Raw genomic sequence first — 22,005 nt, forward strand, 5'->3', positions numbered from 1 at the left:
TCGCTGGCTCTTCTTTGTCTCTTAATTGTGGTCCGTCGGTTTCCTCCTTCGGGTGCGGAACCTGGACACCCCAGGTGGGCCCTGAACATCCCCTGCGGGTGAACTCAAGAGTTTCTTCCATCAACACCAGCCGCCCACACGTCCCATCTCGCTGCCCTTGTCAGCGAGGTGCCAGTGGGACAGGACCGAAGGGCTCGCAGGGACTCGTAGGGACTCGCAGCGACTCTACAACAGCACCAATGATGTGGGTGCTGATCCCCAGGTGTGAATGCAGTTGGGTGTCACCCATGATCGGGTTCTGTTTTGTAGCATGGATGACCGTAGGGGACGGAGACAACCTGAGCGGGCCTCAGCGGCTTTGTGGCTCTAAGATCAGGTCGATTTCTCCGGCTGGTGGCAGGTGAGGGAGTCGGAGACTTGTGGGTGCCCTTAGTGGGTGAGAGTGGCCCCTGGCTGACAGCCAGCGAGGAGCCGGGGATCTGGACCTTCCACAACCCGAAAGAGCAGGAAGCAGGCGTCCTCCAGAGTCTGCAGGTAGATATCCAGGCTGGAAGATGCCTGATTGCCTTCCACCTGTGGGACCCTACGCAGAGCCCACCCTACTTGACCTACAGAACATGAGCCAATGAATGGGTGTTGTTTTAAGCCACTAAGTGGGTGCTCGTTTGTTACGCAGCAGAGATAACCAACACACTTGCTGGCTGGCACAGCTGGCCCCACAGGCTCTGGTGGGCATCCTGTGTGGTGGAAATCCTAACGGGGGTCGTGCTGGAGTCTTACAAGGAATGTGACGACCTCCCCACCCTGGGGGTTGGGGAGCCCCTGTCCTTTCACCAGCACCCTCCAAGTTCTTGGCTTCCCCCTGGCCTGCTGGGGTGAGGAGGGGTGGGGGCTGCATGAGTCTCTGGAGAGATCTGGGGCCTTCGGGAGAATCTCGGTTTCCCTCCAGGCTGGGCATGTGACCCGTTTCCCTAGGGACCACCAGTCTGTGATCCCGGCTTTTCCACGGGGGCTTCTAGCTGCAGTGACATTGTTTCCGGGTAGAGGTGGTGCTCAGCAAAGCTCTGGAGTCAAGTCAGGCCAAAAGAATAAACAGACCGCAGGTGTGTTTGAAGAGCGCAGGGGGCTGGTTCCTCTGCATAAGCAGTGCTGTCCTGGCACTGGGCAGCCTGGTAGTTCCTGCCTGTGGGCGGGGTTTGTGGGGGTGGGGGTGTGCACCCTGGAGCGGCCATCCCGGCCTCCAGACCTCCCCTTGCACCCTGAGCCTCCCGCCGTGGGCCGAGTGGCGGGTGGGGCTGCAGGCTGTCCCTGAGGCTTATGGAGTGGGCAGTGCCAGCAGTGGTCCCGGAGTCTCCTGTCCCCCGGCCAGGAGGTGGCGCCAGCATCAGCTACTCCCGGTCAGCTGCAGGAAGACTGAGCGGGGGGCCCTTTCCACGTAGTCGGCGGGAATTCCAGCAGAGGAGACAGTTAACCAGAAACACCAACAGTGGTCTAGTTTTGAGTAATTACAATGAAATGAAAGGAAGAGGCCTTTACACTTGGTGCAGGAAATGGCTTTGCATTCAGCAGGCGCTGGGGCCTGGGGCCTGGGTCGTCCCGAAACAGGCTTGACTGACAGCCCTACCAAGAGGTCCCTGCGAGGCCGCAGCCCCCCAGCCAGGCACACGTGGCCAGCAGGTTCCCTGCCCCAGAGCCCCAGCTTTGCTCTGATGGAAAAACCTGATAGAAATACATGGTGCTGGGACTCCCCACCAAGGGATTGTAGGGCTGGTCTGTGCGCCCCACGGTGAGATCCCACGAGACTAACTCTGCCATGTGCAGGTCAAGCCTCCTTCCTCCCGCTCTCCCTCTGTCTCTCCTCTCCCTCTGTCTCTGTCTCCCTCTGTCTCTGTGTCTCTGTGTCTCTGTCCCTCTGTGTGTCTCTGTCTCCATCCCCCTCCCTCGGTCTCTTAGGCCACACGTGTCTGTTGGCAGACAAAACAAGTTGACCCTGGACCTGGAGCCATGCTCTCAACTTGTGTTGCTGGTGCCCACAGCCCATTTTGGGAGCCAGCGCGTGTTAAGATGATAGGTTTCTTGCTGCACGGCTGGTTGAACATCGGTGTTGGTTGAATGGTCCAGTTGAGTCTGTGCACCAGCCGTGCAGCTCACAGTGGACTGAGAATGTGTTAGGATATCCAATTGCCAATCAGATGTCCTCTCCCTAAGCCTGGCTCCTCAACACCCCAGCAAGAAACCAAAGAACCGGGGCTCAGGCCTGGGGCTGAGGGCAGGGAGGGGGTGGCGAGAGGGTCCCCGGGCCGTGCAGGAGGGGTTTTCTGTGCAACCACGATAATTACAAACGAATCTGTCTGATCCTGAACAAGGAGAACTTAGTCAGCAAGTGGCCTCCACGTGGACCGTGTGGAGGCCAAGAGTCCAAGGCCAGACAAGACTCCGGGGGAGATCGCCTAGTGAGGGACGGAGATGGCCAGGCGGAGGGCACCTAACCAGGTGGCCGATGAAAGGAACGCTGTAGGGTGCAGAGACCCGGGGTCGCTGCTCGCTTGGGGAGGGGAGCAGCCCTTTGAGCTGAGCCTGCAGCCTTGTTTTTCTCATCCTTTCCCTCTCCAAGCACAGCTCTCAGGGAGCAGGAGGCATTGGAGCGGGTGGGCCCGAGTGTGCAGCAGCCACATGACCTCACGAGCTCCTGGACGATCACGTGAGTCGGCACCTCCCAGACCAGTCGCTCTCCCACTGTGGCCTCGCCGGGGAATGAGAGGTGTGAATTCTCGGGCCCACGCTGGACCCACTGAGTTAGAAACCCTGGGGCTGGGCCAGCGTGTGAGCTCCAGGCAGCTTTCCAGTGACTGTGGTACAGGCTCAGGCGTGAGACCCCTCCCACAGCTAGGAACCCGGGGCTGCAGGTACTCACGTGGTAGGAGGCCCGCTCCTCCCGGTCCATGGGCCGAGTGACATACATGCGGCCGGACATGGAGTCGATGCTGAAGACCTCCATGGGGGGCTGGTCGGCACCCACTCCCGTGATGCTGTACCGGATGGGGATGTCGTTGTCTTTGTCGGAGCGGATCTGGAGGGGGAGCAGCGGGGGGGGGGGGGGGCGTCAGCCTGCCCTGGCGGGGGCCATGCTCCCGCTCTCACACTCACCCGCCCTCCTTTCCTCAGACACCTGGGACCACAGCGAATGCTTCATCCACTTTGGGAACCGAAAGGGGAGCCCGTGATGCAGGGTGTGCTGAGTGCCGCCAGGTGACAGGGAAGGCAGGACACCACCACATTCCAAATGAAAGGCTCCACAGGGAGCATGGGACACATGACACGGCTGAGAGACACTGGAAATGGTGGCGTAAGGTGACCGAGGCCTTGATGCAGACGCTTCCAATGTCCACTGTCAAACCTCGGAAAAGACAATGGCAAGAACACAGGGCAGCCTCCATGGAGATGTGAGGGAAGGCAGGCTGGGGCCTGGTGTACGCCCCGCGAGTCTTCTTCTGCGCAGGAGGGCAACACACGCGTTTGCATGTACAGTCAGTCCCTGAGAGGTGACCCCCAGGGAGGACCTCAGGAATGGGGGCTGTGACAGAAATGAGCCGGGACCAGCATTTACACATAGAAATTTAACACTGAAATTGTCAATATGGCTACAGAGCTAAACACAAACAAAAGTTTTACAGAAACTGTATGTTGTTGAAAACAGAATTTCACAGTGGTCATCTGGGTCCCAGGTCCAAGATACAGTGGCAGAGACTGAGAACGTGGAGGAAACGTTAGGAGCAGAGACGAACGCTCGCTTCTGTTTTATGCGGAAAGAGGCAGAGGCATTGTTTGATTATTGACCAGATACCTGGATAAATAAATATGAGTCTTTGGGAAACAAAGAAGACACTAGTAGAACGAAAAAGATGCATGTCTTCCGTTTAGAGGAAGCAGAAACTCTCAGTGATGGGGGCAGGCGGAGGCAGTGGATGGAAACGCCCTCACAAAGGCTGTGTAAGGTGACAGTCCCTGAGCGTGGGAAAATGTAAATAAGCCACAGAGGTTTGAAAGGCAGAACAGATAAGCACAAATCCACAGAGTGGTATTTGTGACTTACACCTTTAGAAAGTACAATTTTAAAAATCAAAGCCCAGGGGACCACGGTCACATTTATAATGAAATGGGCCACAATGAAAGCCTCAAAAAAAAAAAAAAAAAAAAGCACAAAGCAAAATAGAGTGGGACCGTTTACTGGAATAATGCAATTAAACTTTAATGATAAAACTTTAAAGAAAAGACCTTTGAGAAATTTTAAAAATATTCTGGGCCGGCCCAGTGGCTCAGGCGGTTAGAGCTCCGTGCTCCTAACTCCGAAGGCTGCTGGTTCGATTCCCACATGGGCCAGTGGGCTCTCAACCACAGGGTTGCCAGTTCAATTCCTCGAGTCCTGCAAGGGATGGTGGGCAGCGCTCTCTGCAACTAAGATTGAACACGGCACCTTGAGCTGAGCTGCCTCCTGGGTGGCTCAGTTGGTTGGAGCGCATCCTCTCAACCACAAGGTTGCCAGTTCGACTCCCCCAAGGGATGGTGGGCTGTGCCCCCGGCAACTAGAAAATGGCAACTGGACCTGGAGCTGAGCTGCGCCCTCCACAACTAAGATTGAAAGGACAACAACTTGACTTGGAAAAAAGTCCTGGAGGTACACACTGTTCCCCAATAAAGTCCTGTTCCCCTTCCCCAATAAAAAATCTTAAAAAAAAATTCTGAAATAACAATGGGGTCAAAACTGCATTTAGAGGCTATTTAAACACACTAATGAAAATGAGACTGTTACAACCCAAAGAATCGGCCAGAGACGGAGTCAAAGCAAACCCTTAACTTGAAAGGTTTTGGTCATTAAAACAGAATTGCAGTGCATGAATGGAGCACTGGCCTCCAGAAGAAAGGGCACGATAAAGCAGGATGCAGAAAACTCCAGCGTAATCGACAAAGACAAATGCACAAAGTCCTCAGTCTGAAAACAGAAAAATAGAAACACTGATAAATCAAGAGCTGCACTCAAGGGGGAAAAATTCCCAAGAAAACAGAAGCACCTTTGGCAAATTTGAGAGAAAAATAAAAAGAGTTTTCCCAGCATCTTATTCTTTATATTTATTGCTAACTCAGTTGCAAATCTGAATGAAACTGATTTTTTTTTTGACAAAATATAAAGTTTCCAACTTGTCTAGAAGAAATAGCAAACCCGAAAGGACTGCTGTCTCTTCTGGAAATGCCTCTGAAAAGCACTCCAGGCTCAGGTGAACCAGTGTACCCAGGTGTCACCTGAAGGTTTTCCAGAGCACAAGGCGTGAGACGAAAGCCACACGCCTGGTTTTACAAACCCCTCCTCTCCCACCCCCCCACCCCCCGCTCCGCTCAGTGTCATCCTCAGAACACAAAGTGAAGACCTGTGCAAACCGACCCCATGTACTGAGGTGGGCGTGATGGTCAAGACAGAAATACAGCAAGTGGGACTCAGATAAGTGCAAGGCCCTTTGTCACACCTGAAGGGGACCCCAGGCCTGGTGAGCAATTCCAGAGCCCTTGTCAGAAGCCCAGCAAAGCAACTTAAGACGAGTCTGTATGGTCACCACCGTTCTTGCTTACGTATGCACATAACAGGCCGAATTTAATAAGACTGGATTTATTTTGCAAACAAGTCAGGCTCACGGGGATTATCCTTGTTAGAAATGGGGTGATGGGAGCGAGAATATTATGTTTCAGCAGAAAGTGCTAACGCGGCCTGTGCAGCTCAGATTCCAGCCGTGCTCACGGTCTCGGCGGTTTTCTTATCTACCTACAAGCTGGACTGGATCCCAAATTCTTCTGGTTTCCTCCGACATCTGGCTACAATCCCGCAAACTAACGTTTCCGATTTTCTGCCACCCTCTGACTTGGCGTCACGCAGAACCAGCAGTGCCCTTTCCTGGAAGCCCGGCCACCTGCAGCTGGACAGCTCGACATGAAGCCCAGGCCATCACAGGGCGCTATATGGACAGCCCGCCTGTCACGTGGGCCACTCAGAGGTCCAATAGTGACATCACCAGAGGCATTCTAACTGCAAGAGGCACGGGAAGCTTAACATCTAGAAATCTTCTTGGCCGCCTGCTGTCTCCACTCTGAAACTGGTTTATAATCTGCTCCAATCATTAACCTTTGCTTTTCTTTGGCTCCCCCAAAATACTGCCTGCTTGTGCCATTTGGAGCCCACCGGCAACACAGGCTCCTGAAAAGAGGCAACTGTTAACTGAACTGACCTCTCAGGACTAAGAGACGGAGCAAACGACCAACTGTTTCTACACCGTGAAACCGCTCAGGAAAGTTCCAAAGGTGGGGGGCAAAGGGCAGCCGACGTGCCACCCAGAAGCCACCTTGGTGTGCTGACCATTGTCAGCTGCCAACACTGGAAAAACAGCAAATGTAGGGCGAGGCTTGCTCTGAACTCCTGTCAGATGCCTGCAGAAGGTCCTCCAGAAGGAACTGGGTTGTCCTAAAGCCCCTCTCTGGGAGTGTCGTCAACCAGGGAGGGCTGACTTGTCACACGAGGGGAGACTAGCGGTCAGCATCACAGCCAGACACACCGTCACAACGATCAGACTTCCCATCCACTCCCAAGGGCCCAGTCACCTTTCCTGAAAGTCGTTTCCTCTCCCCTTTCCCTTGTAAGGTGGCATTTAAGCTTGAGGTGTAAGCCACCTCGGGAGTGACTCATTTCCTGGTCCCTCCCATGTAACATGCGGTGCCCGTGTCAGTAAACTGCTTTTTGTTCTTCTCTGGTTAATCCGTCTTTTATCACAGGGAACGCAGGAGGGTGAAGAGAAAGTTACTTTTCCTCCCCTACACGCCTCAGTAGGATTTATCTCAGAAACAAAGGACAGCTTTTTCTCGGGCAACTTACTGCTGTAGCATCATAACAATCACAGGAGAAGTGTCAACAGAGGCTCCCAAGACGTGTGCTGAGGACATCCTTTCTGGCTGAACTCGCACCAGAAAAACAAGTCATCCCCCAGAAGAACTCCACTTCTCAGAAAAGTCAATCTGACAGAGAATATCTTGCCGAAATCAGCATTTCCTGGTGACTCACCCTAACTAAGGGCGTGAAATGGGGACAAGGACACCAGCCACACCCTGACTGTGTAACAGTGGCCTATGTGATAGGACGTGAAACAGAAAATGCTATTTACCCAACAGCAGGAAGGAGGTAACGTTTTCATGCTACAGGCGTTGTGCAGGTTAGCATAACGGTGGGCTGGGCCTGTGGCCTCTGGAAAGGAAGCACATACACACACCCACGTGCACACAGCCAACCCACATGTACACACACAGCCACGTGTACACACACCCATGCACCCCCCCCACGTGTACACACACACACACAAGTGCACACACACAGTCTGTGAGGAGCACCTGTGTTCTGGGTTCCCCCTCTCTGACCGCCTCACTTTTCATAGTCAGGTTGGGCTCCCTGGCTCTGCCCTGGGCAGCCACTGATCCAAGCTTAGGCAAGAGAGCTGACAGCATGGCCTGGGCCTGGGGACAGATGCCGCCCCTGCAGTGCCCCTCGGGTCCTGGCAACGCCTGCACTCTGCTTGCCTCATCTCAGCAGAGCCACCCCTGCCTCCTCCTACTGATGGTGACATCTGGGACCCAGCCTCCCACTGCGACCTGGCTGTCTTGCTGTCAATGCTGGGCATCCCAGGACAGGCTCCGACCCACCCTTCAACATACGACTCTCTGGTGCCCAGCAAGTAATGTCCTTCAGACAGAACAGCTGCCCTGAACAGCCCTGGCCAGGCCACCGAGCAGGGACTCAGGGAGACTAACATCAAAGAGACAAAGAGATTTCTTTCTGGAGAACTGGCTCCGTTCCCAGGGGGTCGGTGCATGGCAAGGTGGCCATCCGTGACCGAGGTCTGTCTCTTCTCCACCCACAGAGAGTTTGCACCAAGATTTGGTCACCAGGAAACAGGGCAAAAACTCGCAAGTCTGGATGAGAGAGAGGAAAAGCCCATTTCCAGCCGCCTGTGCTGGAATTGGTCCTCGGTGTTAGGAGAATGGGTTAGAAGAGATCAAACTCGGTTGAGGAGAGCAGGGAACTGAGTGATGAATGTAAAATAGTCAAGGCTTGCTGCTTATGAGGCAGCAGTTCTGCCCTCCAGGAATGTGGAAGGTTCTGGAAGCGTCAGTGAGTGTGGAGGTTAAGACAGGGTACTTGGAGCACACAGTAGGCCCTCAGACAATGTTGGCCGCGTTGAATTGGAGGGGGGAGGGCATATGAGCCCGATAGGGTCTTCTAGAGATGGGAGGTGGGGCAGACGGTGCCCTCCCTGAGTGCTCACGCTGCCTTCTGTGGCCCAGACTGCCCTTCTTTCTCAGGGAAATTTAATTATAGAGCTGCTGAAAAGAACCTACCACATATTTAAGAGATTTTATTTTTTGCAAAGAAATTCATTCCATTTTGACCATGGGGCCGCGTTTGCTTAACCCTCCAGGTGCCGGTCAGCGGCATCTTCTGAAATGAGGTGGGTGAGCCCGGGGCTCTTTGCACCGGCCCTCAGAACACGCTGCCCCCTCCCTCCTACAGTTTATCGCGTAGGAAGAACTGCTGTGCGAATGAACGACCGGATCAGGGGACAGCAGTTTGCCCCTTGATTTGCGTCTGGAAAATGAGGAAAACATCACAGTAACGTGCCGCCGGGCCGTGAATAAAGAACACACAGGCGTCCCCGTTGCCCATCTCACTTTTATGATGCCACTGAGAATTACACTCCTTCGCATTTGTTATTAGAGGACAGAACAGATGGTAAAAGGTTAGTTTAAAGTGATGTCTACATTAAAATAACTTATGGTGCCGGCGATTGCATTCACCCAGGGACGTCTGCCGGCTCTCGTCCTTAGAAAGGCTGGATGAACTGAAGGATTCTGGCCGAATGCCCCCCGAGGAGGAGTATTTGCCTAATTTCAAATGAACTTGAAACTGGAGAAAAGTCACCATGTGTGGTTCTGAATTGCAAACACCTGGGAGATTTTTCCCCCAAAACATTGAAGGAGACGACACTTGGGGACAAAATCACAGGCAGACTCAGCCGACTGGGGAGGACCCTCGGCTCCGCTGGCCATTTCAGTAACACCTTTGCTCATCGCACGCAGCACACACCGCGTGCCTGGTGCTGTGTGGGATGGACACGGCCCTGCCTCAGGCGGTTCCTAGACCAGGAGAACCAGAGGCATCGAAAAAATGACACCCTCTCATAATTACTAAGTGTGATTAGGATTGTCGGGCAAAGAACGGGGACCCCGGGGGAAGAACTTAGTGCACAAGGAGGATCCTCGAGAAAGTCAGGTTCAAATTGAGTGTTTGGTCGTGTCCACTGCCTTACATGGCTTCTGGGCACGCGCACGCACACACACACACACACACACACACACACCCTACACTATGTGCACGCACACACACACACACACACCCTACACTATGTGCACGCACACACACACACACACACACCCTACACTATGTGCACGCACACACACACACGCACACACACACCCTACACTATGTGCATGCACACACACACACACACCCTACACTGTGCACACACACACACCCTACACTATGTGCACACACGCACACACACACACCCTACACTATGTGCGCACACACACACACACCCTACACTATGTGCACACACGCACACACACACACACCCTACACTATGTGCACACACGCACACACACACACCCTACACTATGTGCACACACGCACACACACACACCCTACACTATGTGCACGCACACACACGCACACACCCCCCTACACTATGTGCACACACACACACACACACCCTACACTATGTGCACACACACACACACCCTACACTATGTGCACACACACACACCCTACACTATGTGCACAAACACACACACACACACCCTACACTATGTGCACACACACACACACACATCCTACACTATGTGCACACACGCACACACACACCCTACACTATGTGCACACACGCACACACACACACACACCCTACAGTACATGCACAAACACACATACATACAAACATTCATTACCCCCACCTCCCCCACACACAAGCAAACACACGCGTGTGTACACACACACGCACACGACTGGATCACCCCTCTCCTTTTGCACCAAGCCTCTTGGAAGGTGACAGCCATTCTGCATCTTAACGGGCTTTGCCCACTGCTAATAGGTCTCCCTTGACTCCTGTCCTAGCGTTTTAAAAAGACGCTTTCCTACTCCTTAGGGTCAATCTCTTCTACCAGGATGTAATTCTTTAGTGAAGTGTTCTAGCTCTTTCTCCTAGAACGGTATTAAACCCGGAGATTTCCCCAAGAAAACAGATTGCGAACTCCTATTTTCATTACCTGTTGGGGGTTTTGAGCTGCCTGCAGCAGTTTCCATTTCTCTACTGAGTAAAAAGCTCTGAATCGTGATGCACACGCTTCCCTCGCCCACACCCGTCCCCATTCCGGGATGGAGCAGGATGCAGGCAGCGGGTTCACGGGGAAGCGACGCGGTCCGGCTGGCCAAGACGGGTAATTTGCTTTTAAAATCCGACTCTCACCAGAGCACAGAGGTAAGAGGCCTATTTCTCGTAAACGTGCCTGCAGCTTCCCCTGGCCTCAGCCAGTCCTCACGTCAGCTCTCCAAGGCGGAGCTGCTGACCGGGGCTGCAGTCAGGGCTCCTCACGTTTCTGTGTCTCTCTGCCTGTCTGCTGGGCACGGATGGCTCACCCGCCTGCAATCCCCCCTGTCCCCCGCTTTGAGCACTAATGACCCTTTTCTGGGCCCTAGGAACACGAGCATGGCAGTCTCTATCCCCAAGGATGGCATGTGCAGGCCTGGCACCATGTACACAGAAGGTGCTTAATAATTATTGGGTGAACAAATGAAATAAGGACATACTGGCTGGGTGGGGGGGAGGGCAGGCAGGTCAACAGATGACCAGGGTCACATCAGGAGCTGTAGGGAGACCTAAACCTGGCTGGCTGGCAAGAAGGGCTTCCCGGAGGTGAAGCGGTTTCACAGGGAGGATGGTGGCAGGGAGGCCTGAGGGGCCGTCGGGGGGCAGGTGAGCAGGGCGAATGCTGGGGCCTCCCTCCAGGCTCCCAGACTCACGTGGTTATGTGTGAGGGAAAAGAAGGTGACCAGAGAAACGGGAGGAAGGAGAGAAAAGGAGGGGAGTCGGGAAGAAGACGGAGGTGTGGTCCCTCCCCAGGTGGGCTCACCTGCCCAGTGTGCATGGAGCAAAGGGCGGAGGGGACGCCCGGGAAGCACCTCTGCCAGGCCTGTCCTTGCAGAGACTTCTGGGACCCCAGAGGCTGGGCGACGGAGTAAACGTTCTGCTTGAGAGAGGGAGCCGAGGGTGTGTTGTCACGCGTCTCCAGGCCTCTGGCAGGAGAGGAAGGTGGGAGGAGAGGCTGGCGGGGTGGGGTGTGTGGCTCTCGCCCAGCAGCGGGCAGCGATGAGCTGGTGATGGGATGGGCCAGTCCTCGGCCTGCGCTTCCTGTTTACCTGGGGCCTCTGTCTACAGTAGGATTCCCTACTCGTCCTTACCGCGCCTCAGTGTCTCCATTGGTATGTCTGACGCTGGCACGAGCTCCGCTCTGGAAGGACAGCCAGGAACCTCCACTCCCCACCCTGGAGCTCCTTAAGGAGCCACTGAAGAAAAATCCCAGAATGTCAGCCATTCTGCAGACAGGGAGACAGGGGCCCTGAGCGGTGGCACAAGTAGCTGGGGGTGGTCACTGCCTTCCCAAGAAGCCTCTAAAAGCAGAAAGGGAGGCTGGAAGCCATGCCCGCTGTGACGACGGGGACACTGAGCCCAGGAGGAGTCCCCCAGGGTCACCTGACTCTTGGCCACAGTCTCAAACCCTGGTTGTCCCTCTCCCTGCAGCTCTTTGAACACGACCAGGCGTGTGCCGGCCGGGCTTGCTGAGGCAGCACGTCCTAAAACATCTCCATGACTCCAAGGTCCAGAGCGAGAACTGCACTTGAATTGCTTTTGAAAGCGCTTATGAGATTGTCACCAAGTCCTACGATCTCTTTCAGCAAAGCCAAAGCTGAAAGCCCTCTGCCCTGGCCCTGGGTGAGTAGCAACTCGTAGCCACAGTGAAACCTCTCTCATCGAATTAATGGGACCGACTGGGGCCGAGGGGAACTAGGGGTGACGTTCCCCCACTCGTCCTTCATTCTCGACCATCTCTTTTCTCTTTAAGAGGCTTAAAGATGTTTGTATGTCTTGCATTTCATGGAACCCTTCCCATGCGCGATGAAGTTCAGCCTTCAATTATTTTCAATTAGGTTCTTGTAATGAGCAGAAAAGCCCAGACGCGATAGGAAACGGCGTTTGTTGTGCGATACTGATACGATTGTACATTACCGTTCACAGTTACTCTGAGTTTTATAAATCGTGAAAACACCCTCAAAGTCACATGAATACTAATGGAGCCAAGAGTATGTCCCTACAAAACTTGCTGGTGGGGAAAAGTCAATTAGACGCTCCTCAGAAATGCCCTTCAGGTTGTATCAAACTAACCAAGACAGGTAGCTACCGAATTTTGGGTCCTTACGGGCCTCAGAAGACGTCCCTGTTGACACTGGGCATGGCCCAAGTGGCCTCCACGTGCACTCCTGCCTGAACCCGTGGGGGCTCACGGTTCCCCCACTGTGAACGGTCTTGGGGAGACAGTCAGTCGAGGTGCCCCACATTCCCCTATCCCCCAGACAGGCCCATGAGCCAAGCTGGGACAATCAGCTTCTCTCTTTCAAACCTGGATCTTAAGTCAAGAACAAATCAGGGTGGAAAGTCACGCTGGAGCCCCCCATCCCCAGTGCAGTGCCATCTCCCTGCCTGGACCCAGGCCCCGGGGACCATCTGGTTGGCTGGCCCTCCCTTCCAGTCTGTGAGCAGCCCAGGAGTGTTCCTTTCTGCTTGGGGTGGCGGGAGTGGTTTCCTGTCACAGTAAGTCACCCCTGCCTGCCCCAGACAGTGTGGGGAACCTTGAGGTAAGTGCCATCAGAGGGCGACGTTGAGCGGAGCCCAGGTCCCAGCGCGGGCGCCTGCCCGTAGAGGCCCCCCCCCCCCGACCTCTGCATCCCGACGTCGGAGTGGGGTTCCCTACAAGCAGAGCCCAAGGCAGGGGTTCCTGTGAGGGCAGTGGCTTGGGGAGGCCCCAGGGAAGGGGGCTGGAGTGGGGCAGAGTGGTCTCAGCGGGCTGGGCTTCAGCCTCATCCCACGGGGGGATCCCAGGTGTGTGAACTGCCCAAGATAACTGAGCCTGGGTATGAAGAAGGTAGCTTTTGGGGGCCAGCCCAGGGCGACGGGGTCCTCCCAGGCACCTGCCAGAGTGGCGTGGTCACCCTCTGCGCAGGTGTCGCTCCGTGAGTCACCAGATAGCCTCCGAGCAGTGGAGGGCGGTCGCTGGCTCGCAGGGGTGTGGGCGACCCCGCTGCGCTGTCCCCACAGCCCTGTCCCTGCCAGCTTTGTCCTGCTCGTCTGCGTTGCTGGTGGCTGTCTCCTTTCTGTCCCCTCACTGGACTGTTCGCGCACGAGGGGGGTCATGCAGACGCACATAGCACCGGCCTTGAGTGGTGCTTGGTCGACAGCCTCCTGGAAGGCTAGAGACATGGCGCAGAGCAGACCTGTGGCTTCCAAGGAGCCACTTGAACCCGACCGCTGACCAGGGCTGTCGGCTGCTCAGGAGCCAGAGTGGAGGCGGCTCTTTCTTCCAGTGACGCAGGCTGGGGACAAGCCCATCTGTCAGGGAGCCGAGTCCACGGCAAAGCAGATTTTTCTTGGCCTTTGTCTCAGCCCGACTGAGACAGAAGTCGATGGAATGGATGACATGACACGAGAGCTTGTGGGCTGAGTGTTCACCCTCAGATTTGTCATCTGTGCCCTGCCTGTTGTCATTTCTGTTCCTCCGAATGAAAAGTCAAAGGTCTCGTCAGAAAGCCCGCTTCATTAGTACTTTATATGTGTTCCCTGCCTGTCTCTGGAAGGTCCTGCCTACACGGTCTGTTTTAATATAACAGGACGTGTCTGCCTGGTTTGTGCGCCAGCTGGTGGGGAAAAGGGTGTCCCCAGACAGGATCGGGTCCTCAGGGAGCTTGGGGCAGGGCTGGGAGCGGAGGCGGCAGCAGCCAGACTGTGGCTGGGGCTGAGGGAGGGACCTGGCGGGGGGCTGAGGGGCAGGTCCCAGGATGAGGATGGAAGGTGGAGCCCAAATCCTGAAGGAGGAGAGTAGTGAGGATGGGGTGTGGGCAGGGATCGAGGGGCATGTGGGGGACAGTAATGGGGGCTGAGGCTGGACGCAGGCTGAGTCGGGGCAATGAGGCAGCCACCAGCCTGGTGTGTCCACTCAGGCCCCCTCTGCTCACCGTTGGAAACCACTGCCACCTGCTCTGTATGCACCGGTGGGGTCGACCCTTCCTTGGGCTCCAGGAGCACCTCCTTGGGAGCGTCACTATGATTGGCTCAGGGAGGGCGTGTCACCCAAGCCAGGGGTCCTGAGGGGGAGGGTGGGGAACAGGGTGGCTGGGGGTCCTGAGGGGGGCAGAGGAGGGAGCTGCACTGTGGGTCCCGTGGGATGTCTGTTTTGTTAGCACGTCCAGGTTTAATGAGGACAATGACACACTGTGTGCAGGTAAAGGATGCAGAATCGGGAAACAAATGAAAAGCTGATTTAACACAAGGTCTGCGAGCAGTGCCCCCACCGTCATGCTGGCGGCCACCCCGGGCCATGAGGTCTGGCTGCAGGCAGAATGACTTGCTGGGTCCTGGAGGGAGGCACGCGTTTCCAGGGATCTGAGCAGAGGCATTGAGAACAGACGCTGGGGACTCATCTCCCACAATTTTACTGCCCGCTAAGAACTGTCAAGCTTTAAAAGAAATGGCGGCTACTCAGAGGAATTCAGCCCAATTTTGAGGCTGGGTCTCCACTGCCACCACGAGGAATTAATCACCATGATTTATCCTTTTAATTGAAATCTCAGTTTCTGTTTATCCTCAACTGCAGGAGAACTGGCTCACTCTCTAGTGCGATCAGGCCACAGGAAAGAAGAGTCCACTCACTGGGGACAGCGTGTGTGAGGCCATTGCAGGGACCAGGGAAGACGGGTTTTAAGCAAACTCCACCCACAGCCATGTCCCATAAGAGCTGAGAGTAGCCGTCTCTAGGGCATGTGAGACCTGACCCTCTTCCCAGGGGATCCCCCGCCCTGCCCTCCGCAGCCTTCAGATGTCAGCTCAGATGCTACCTCCCCAAGCAGCCCTCCCTGACTGCCCTGCCTCCAAGTTACTCTGTTCAATTGCCTCTTTTAAAATTATCTGTAACTTTGCAGCCTGGAGTGTGTGTGGCTCGTTTATCGCCTGGCTCCCCCTCCACTCCCTGCCTCACACGCCCTGTGTCCCAGCACCTTGGAGAGCTCCGCTCTCAGTAGCAGATGGGAAAACAGCGTTGAGTGGGTGGATTAAGAGCACTGCACAGACCCCTCCCTCCCTCCACGGATCCCAAGAGACCCCGCTCCACGAGACAGAGAAGCAGGTGCCTGTCCCCCAAGTGATGACTTTCCCTTCTCTCTCTGGGGTGCTGCTCTACACCGAGCACTTCAATACCTCTCTGATTCCTAAAACAGCCCTGAGAGAGATGGTGCTAACCCCACTTAGATGAAGAGACAGGGTCAGGGAGGTGGAGCAGGATTCGAATCCAGAACTCCCAGCTCTAAATCCCTGTCTGCTTGGTCTCCACTTCACAACCCCAGGACGGGGAAGCACCAGTGTCTGGTCTCGGGGACAGAAAAGTCTCGTGGAGGAGGCGGACCGGAGAGGGTGGCATCTCCTTGGTGCCACATCTTATTTGCAGCTCTTGGTTTCCTGGAATTGTGACAGCAGCAGCAACAACAAGCAACCTGAGGACCCCTCCCCTGCAGGAGCCAGAGTGAGTGACACGAGCGGTCCTGTGTCCAGAGGAACACGTGGCCAAGTCTTTCCCAGGCACTGCCCTTCCTAGTATATTAGAAGGGGCCCCAGGGGTGCCAAAGTCTCCATCCAAGGGCACCACATGCCCGCACGCATTCTCGGGGAGTAGAGGCCAAACATGCTGGTAGCTCGGGAGTGGGGGCCCCAAGCCCTGGGACGTCACTTGCCTCAGTGGGTCTGTGTTGACTCCCTCTCAGGACCAGTTAAGTCTCCAGCCCCTGATTCGTACTCTGACTGAACAGCGTCTAACATGTCTCTCTTCCTGCTAAATCCTGCTTTTATGATGATACAAAGTCAGGGAGAAAAGAAATTGATGCATTTCAGTGGCGAGCACATGTTTCTGAAGCAGGAAGTTTTTAAGACCTGCTTTATTTCTGTGGCGTCCAAGTGACAGTGTAATCGGGAATGACCTTCATGCAGCCAGTCCTACTGTAACTTCAGTGTCATGGAGAGAGACTCCACTCATACTTTAGGGGTGGTGGTGAGAAAGTGGGACTCCCTGGGGCGGGGGGGACTGGCGGATGGGGCCACAGCCATGCAGAGAGAGGCTGCACCACCGTGCTTCACTCTTGGTCCCACCAGACAAGAAGTCGGGAAGACACTGGCTTCTGAGTCGGGGTGTGTGAGAGCAATGGACTCCCCGAGTCTGCGTGCCCTGGCTCCTGCCTCAAGGAAGGCAGAGCTGTGCCGGACGGTCTGAATAGACCGTGGGTTGGGAGGCCCTCAGGGCGCAGCTGCATTTGTGCCTGGATTCCGTGCCAGGAGCCAGTGTGGGCACCAGGAATCTTGGTCTGGCCTCTTAGCGCAGCAGGATATTGTGGCGAACACATGAGATGGGACATGAGACGGTGCCAAAGCAACGGCTTTGGGAGGGGGGCCGAGCGACGTGATGCTGACAGATGGTGCTGGTTCTGACGGGGCCCTTCTGTTTCCCTTTGCAGAGGCAGAGGACCTGGCTGTCCGTGGATAGTGGGACCTCCCATAGGCTTTGTTTGTCCCACTGATTTCCTAAGAATCTGGATTTTCGGCTCCTCTTGAAACATTGGGGCATCTGGGCACAGTGGGCCCGTGGCAATATCCAGGGGGACTGAGACAGTACATGCTTTAATGGGGGCACCTGCTCTCATGTCACCTGCAGCCCCACTACTCCCTATTGTCTCACCCCCAGCCTGGTCCCAGGCACTTGCCCTTATAACAGGGAGCGCCCCACAGCCTCAGCTCCCACACTGCACCCACTCAGAGGCGTGGTTCTTATGGTTTAATCCCGATGGGCGGCTGTGTATGTGAGGGAAGCTGGTCTTGCAGGAGCCCTTCAGTCTAGACTGGCCCAGCACTAGCATCGACCAACGACTCCATTATGGCTCTGCGTCCATCTCCCTCACCATCCTGCCTGAGCCCTTTCAAACGCTCCCAGCTTACCGAGGACTCTCTCACTTGTGCTGCACTTTTGCAGAATTGAGCATAATATGCCGGTCATAGGCTGTCAGCCCCGAACAAGAGGGACTCTCACCTCCTTCATTCTGCACCATATACCTTCATTAAACCCGTCCCTGGTGATGTTCAATTTCCCAAGCATCCTGCTGAGCTCAGAATCAACTGAAATCTCCTGTGTGTTGGACCCCAAGTGCTGCCAAGCCAGTGAGACACAGTCAGGGTGACGGAGCCTTCCAGAATGAGGTGGGGCTGAGTGACCTGGGATAGGCCACTGCAGCCAGTGTCCGGGACCTGGACTCTGATCCCCACCCGTGACGGTTATTTGTATGTGTCAACTTGTCTGGGCCACGCGGTACCCAGATACTTGGTCAAACACTCTTTTGGGTGTTTCTGTGAGGGTGTTTTGGATGAGATTATTTAAATCAGTGGGCTCTGAGTAAAGCAGATTGCCCGTCCTAAAATGGTTGGGCCTCATCCACTCAGGTGACGAACAGCCTCCCTGGACACGGGAAAGATTCTCCACAGACAGTCTTCGGACTTCACCCTCACCATTGTCTCTTCGGGGTCCCCTGTCAGCCAGCCCACACTGCAGAGTTTGGACTTGCCGGTCTCCATAACTATGTGGGCCAGTTCCTTATAGTAAACCTCTGTCTCTACATACACTACTCCTATTGGTCTGTATCTCTGGAGAATCCTGACTCACATGCCGCCTTCTCTCCCCACCCGCAATGGATGGGCAGGTTGCACGGTGGTGCGTCTGCCAGGTGGGCTATGTGTGATCTTCAACCTGCTGTCCTGGCAATTTTACATTCAAAGACCGAGCTGACAACGCGGCCCCCTGTTGTGCCCGGGGCAGGTGGCCCTCGCCTGTCATGGAGAAGGATGAGGTGGGGCAGCTGGCTATTCTGACAAGCTCAGCGGCCTTTGGTCGGCCGTGCTTGATGAAATTCGACCTCCCACCAGAACTCTGTGAAGCCTGAGGACCTCACAGTGACGCGCTCATTGGGGAGTCAGGGTTTGGGGGTCACGCCCGCTAGTGCTTCCTCAGAGATGTTTCCACCCACGGGCTCCACCCTTGGGCTGCCCACAGAGTGGGCGCCATGAGAACCTGGGCGGCTGCTGTCTGGGTCGCACCTGTGCCGTAGCCCCCACTTTGGAGGCCCGGGAGCCACAGGTCTGCCACGCTGCTTTTCATCCTTTACCAGTTTTCGTTTGAGCAACATAATAAAAATTCTGATAATATAAAAATGGCAATAACTCTGCCCTATAAAAATGACTGTCTCCTCCGCTACTGCTGTCATCAGAGGCTCAATAATAACACTCACAACACGAGACAAGGTGGTTATTGTATTAAAATGAATAAATGACAAAGGTTTTTATTACGAGAGTGATTTTTCTAGGCATCAAGATGGTTTTTCTGTTATTCCCGAGTAATAAACATAATTCACCAACACATTAGAGTGCCGACCTTAGCATCTGAAGGCACAGTCACTGCAAATAAGTAAATTATTAATGAGGTGTTGTCTAAAAATAAAACTGCAAAGCTCCACCTTTCTCCTACAGAAAGAAATAAAATATCTAGTCACCCTCAAAGGCAAAGGAGCTGGAAACTAACTTGCCTGAGCAGCCGCCTTGCTTGTGACCTTGCGTGGGAGGGTGACCCATCCCAGGTCCTAGCTCCCCTCTCCCTCCCTCCACAGAGGCTAAAATTATGCCAACTATTTGCTGTCCCGGCCTCCCTGGCAGCTCGAGGTGGTCTGTGACCAGCCTCTGAAGGATGGGACATAAGGGAAAGTCTGAGGGGGATCCTGGATATTTCAGCATTCCTGACAACAAGCATGAAAAGATAGTTAACCACTATCACCTCTTGAAGTGGACACGATGGCAGGCGCATTGGCAGCCCCCTTGCAAGCACGAGGACACAAAGCCAACAGCTAGGGCGGCAGAGTCAGGAAGTAAAGGGGTCACGTCTTCAAGGGCACCACTGAGCTAATCATGAACCATCACCAACGCCCTCTTCTTCACTTCTTATAACACGGAATACAGACAACGTGCCCAGGCCACTCACTGCAGGTTGGACTCTGTTCCTTGCGAGGAAAGCAGCCTCAGGGGTGCAGAGAGCAGGATATCCTTGCCAGGAGGCAGAGGGCTCTCAAAGAAAGCCAGGGCTGGCTGGTCAACCACAGGGCCCGTTTCCCAGATGGACAGGGGACCGTGTGCTTGGAGACCCCCGGGGCTCCTCTGAGTGGAAGAAGAGGACTTGATTGGCACGAGCAGGTTATTAAAAAGTCTGTTCTTGGCTTGGGTGTGGGACTCAAGGCACAAGCCTGGGTGCCCTGCGTGGGGCCCTGCGGGGGGCCCTCCGACACCTGAGGTGCTGGAGACTTGGTTTCTCACACCTGCAGCCTCTGTCAACCCCAAGGCCAGCAAAGCTTTCCCGGGGCTTCTCCCTGGGGCCCTGCTGCCCGGACAGCCCAGGGGACGGCGCCCACCAAGGGCGGTCGGCATGGTGACGGCGACGGTGGGTGGACAGTGGCGCTCATGTCTCACACTCGTGCGACGGTACACGTGTGCGTGTCCGGGTCGGCTATTTATTATTTCTTTTTTGTGAAAGAAATCGGAAGAGGTTCTGAACAAGTGGGTGGAGGGGAGGACGTCTCTACTTTCTACTTTGTTCCTTTACAGAAATTCAAGAGAAGTTTCTAAGCATGTTCACATATTACTTCTATTTAAATAAAAGGTCAGTAATGATGATCTGAGTGGGGGTAGAAACCATTTTCTTTTTCTTATTTTATTTCTCTGAATTAAAGAAAGACTAAGACATATTACATATTATTTTTTTAAAAAACCACTGAGCTGCATTGCTGATGACCTTGCCAGCGGGTCACCTGCCCTCCCAGCGGGGTGCCATGTGATGCTGAGTGGATCCATACACTTCTCCCTCCTTTCTGGGGTTTGGACTCAGGTACCGTGGACCCAGCAACACTGGCATGACAACTCTCAGGGGAGAAGGGGGAACCAGGAGGGGTACTGTGTATTGGGGAAGGGGGGTTTTGGGGACCCCAGATGACCTTGGGGTTCTCTGGGAAAGCCAAGGCTTGGGGAAGATGAGTGCAGAAGGCAGGATGTGGTGGGGGAGGTGGGGACCCCAATTCTGAAATAAGGTGTGGCCAAGCGGATGGAAAGAGGAGGAGGGAAGCCAGAGATAGTCCCCCGAGAAAAGTGGCAGGTATCGCAGGAGAAAGGAGAACGGTGACCCTAATTCCAGGAGTTCTGCCCGAGGAGTCTGGCCCGAGGCCTTTCAAAGCCAGTCTGCCACAGCTCAAGGCCATGTAGTCAGGTCAGTAACGCCCCCTCGCCCCTTCACCCTGTTATCTGCCCTGGCTCTGGTCCAGTCCCCCATTACCCGGTGTGCTGCAAAATAATAGCTAAGTAACTGGGCCCCCTAAATGAATATGCATTTCATCAGCACAGCTAAAATAGCTCCCTGAGAACTGTCTTTCCTCCTCACGTGTACAGAGCTGGAGAGAAGGGCTGGCAATTATGTGTGTGTCGCAAGCCGTCCCAGCCCAGCGGGGGGCTTCGCGCCTTCATGTAAATTATACCAATCAGCAGCAGAGGGAAAAACTCCCACAAGGATATAAGCAGCGATGCTTTCTTCTAACTGGTGCACACAAGTACTAGGTCACGGCAAACAGAGTGCGTGGGGTGGCATCGTGAGTGCCTGGCTCCAGCTCAGCCATCCTCACGCACGCACGCGATCAACTCGATGGGTTCGGAGGAGACGTGACCTATCGCAGAGTTTACGGGTCTGCAGGAAACAAATGCATTTGGAATTTTCCCGGGAGGAACGGAGATACGATGGCAGTGCAGCTGGAACACAAGCCGTGATGCAAATATCAGCCCTTCATTCTCTCCGTGGGTCCCTCCCTTTCAGAAGGGGACACTTTGAGGGCCAGTGCAGTTTCCCAGGGGTCACCTCTGACACTCCTTCATGTCCTGCCAGGCCTGGCCAACATGCTCGCCAAGGGAAGATCTGCCAGAAATGAATGAAGTCCTTGCAGGTCCCAGAGCCTGGACCTCAGAGGAGGGGCTGAGACCAGAGGAGAGAAGCCAGCGGCTCATCCAGACAGGGTCCTCGGTCTGAGAGGGCACCTGGGCACCTGGACGCAGCCACGGGGCTCCTGCTGCCGTGCCAACCTCAGAAAATTCCAGTGGGTCCCCAGCTGCTTTTTCTTGTTCTTTGTGAGCAACCCCGTGGCCAGGATGGGGAAAAAGTGATGCAGGAGATTACAAGGGCACAATGCTAAGTTGTGTCATGAGTTAGGGTGACATGCGAGGTCACCGGGGATGAAGGCATGCAGAGGAGATGCCCAGAGAGCCAGTCTGCACCTCGGTCCCGAGAGACGCCACAGGGGTCAGAAACACTCCCAGGCCCACGCAGGACGAAAGCAACTCCCCACACTTGTCATTCAGACCTGGGGGCCTGGAGGGCAGCTCACCTGACTAAAGGCAGAGATGGAGAGGAGGGCGGGGAGGGCAG

The 22,005-nt window shown here is 54.9% G+C and overlaps 1 protein-coding gene across 2 annotated transcripts in view; it reads right to left on the reverse strand.

Moving 5' to 3' along the window:
* CDH4 (cadherin 4) overlaps positions 1-22,005 on the reverse strand; it is a 394,225-nt gene that overhangs the window by 35,802 nt on the left and 336,418 nt on the right. For both annotated transcript variants that reach the window (XM_074317411.2, XM_074317410.2), the window contains exon 5: positions 2,915-3,070. In XM_074317411.2, coding sequence (XP_074173512.2) covers positions 2,915-3,070 — 156 coding nt within the window. The remainder of the gene's footprint in view (positions 1-2,914; positions 3,071-22,005) is intronic.

This window comes from Rhinolophus sinicus, chromosome 13 (assembly GCF_057876585.1).
Source record: "Rhinolophus sinicus isolate RSI-liver-muscle chromosome 13, RSI-T2T, whole genome shotgun sequence".
Classification (NCBI taxonomy): Eukaryota; Metazoa; Chordata; class Mammalia; order Chiroptera; family Rhinolophidae; genus Rhinolophus; species Rhinolophus sinicus.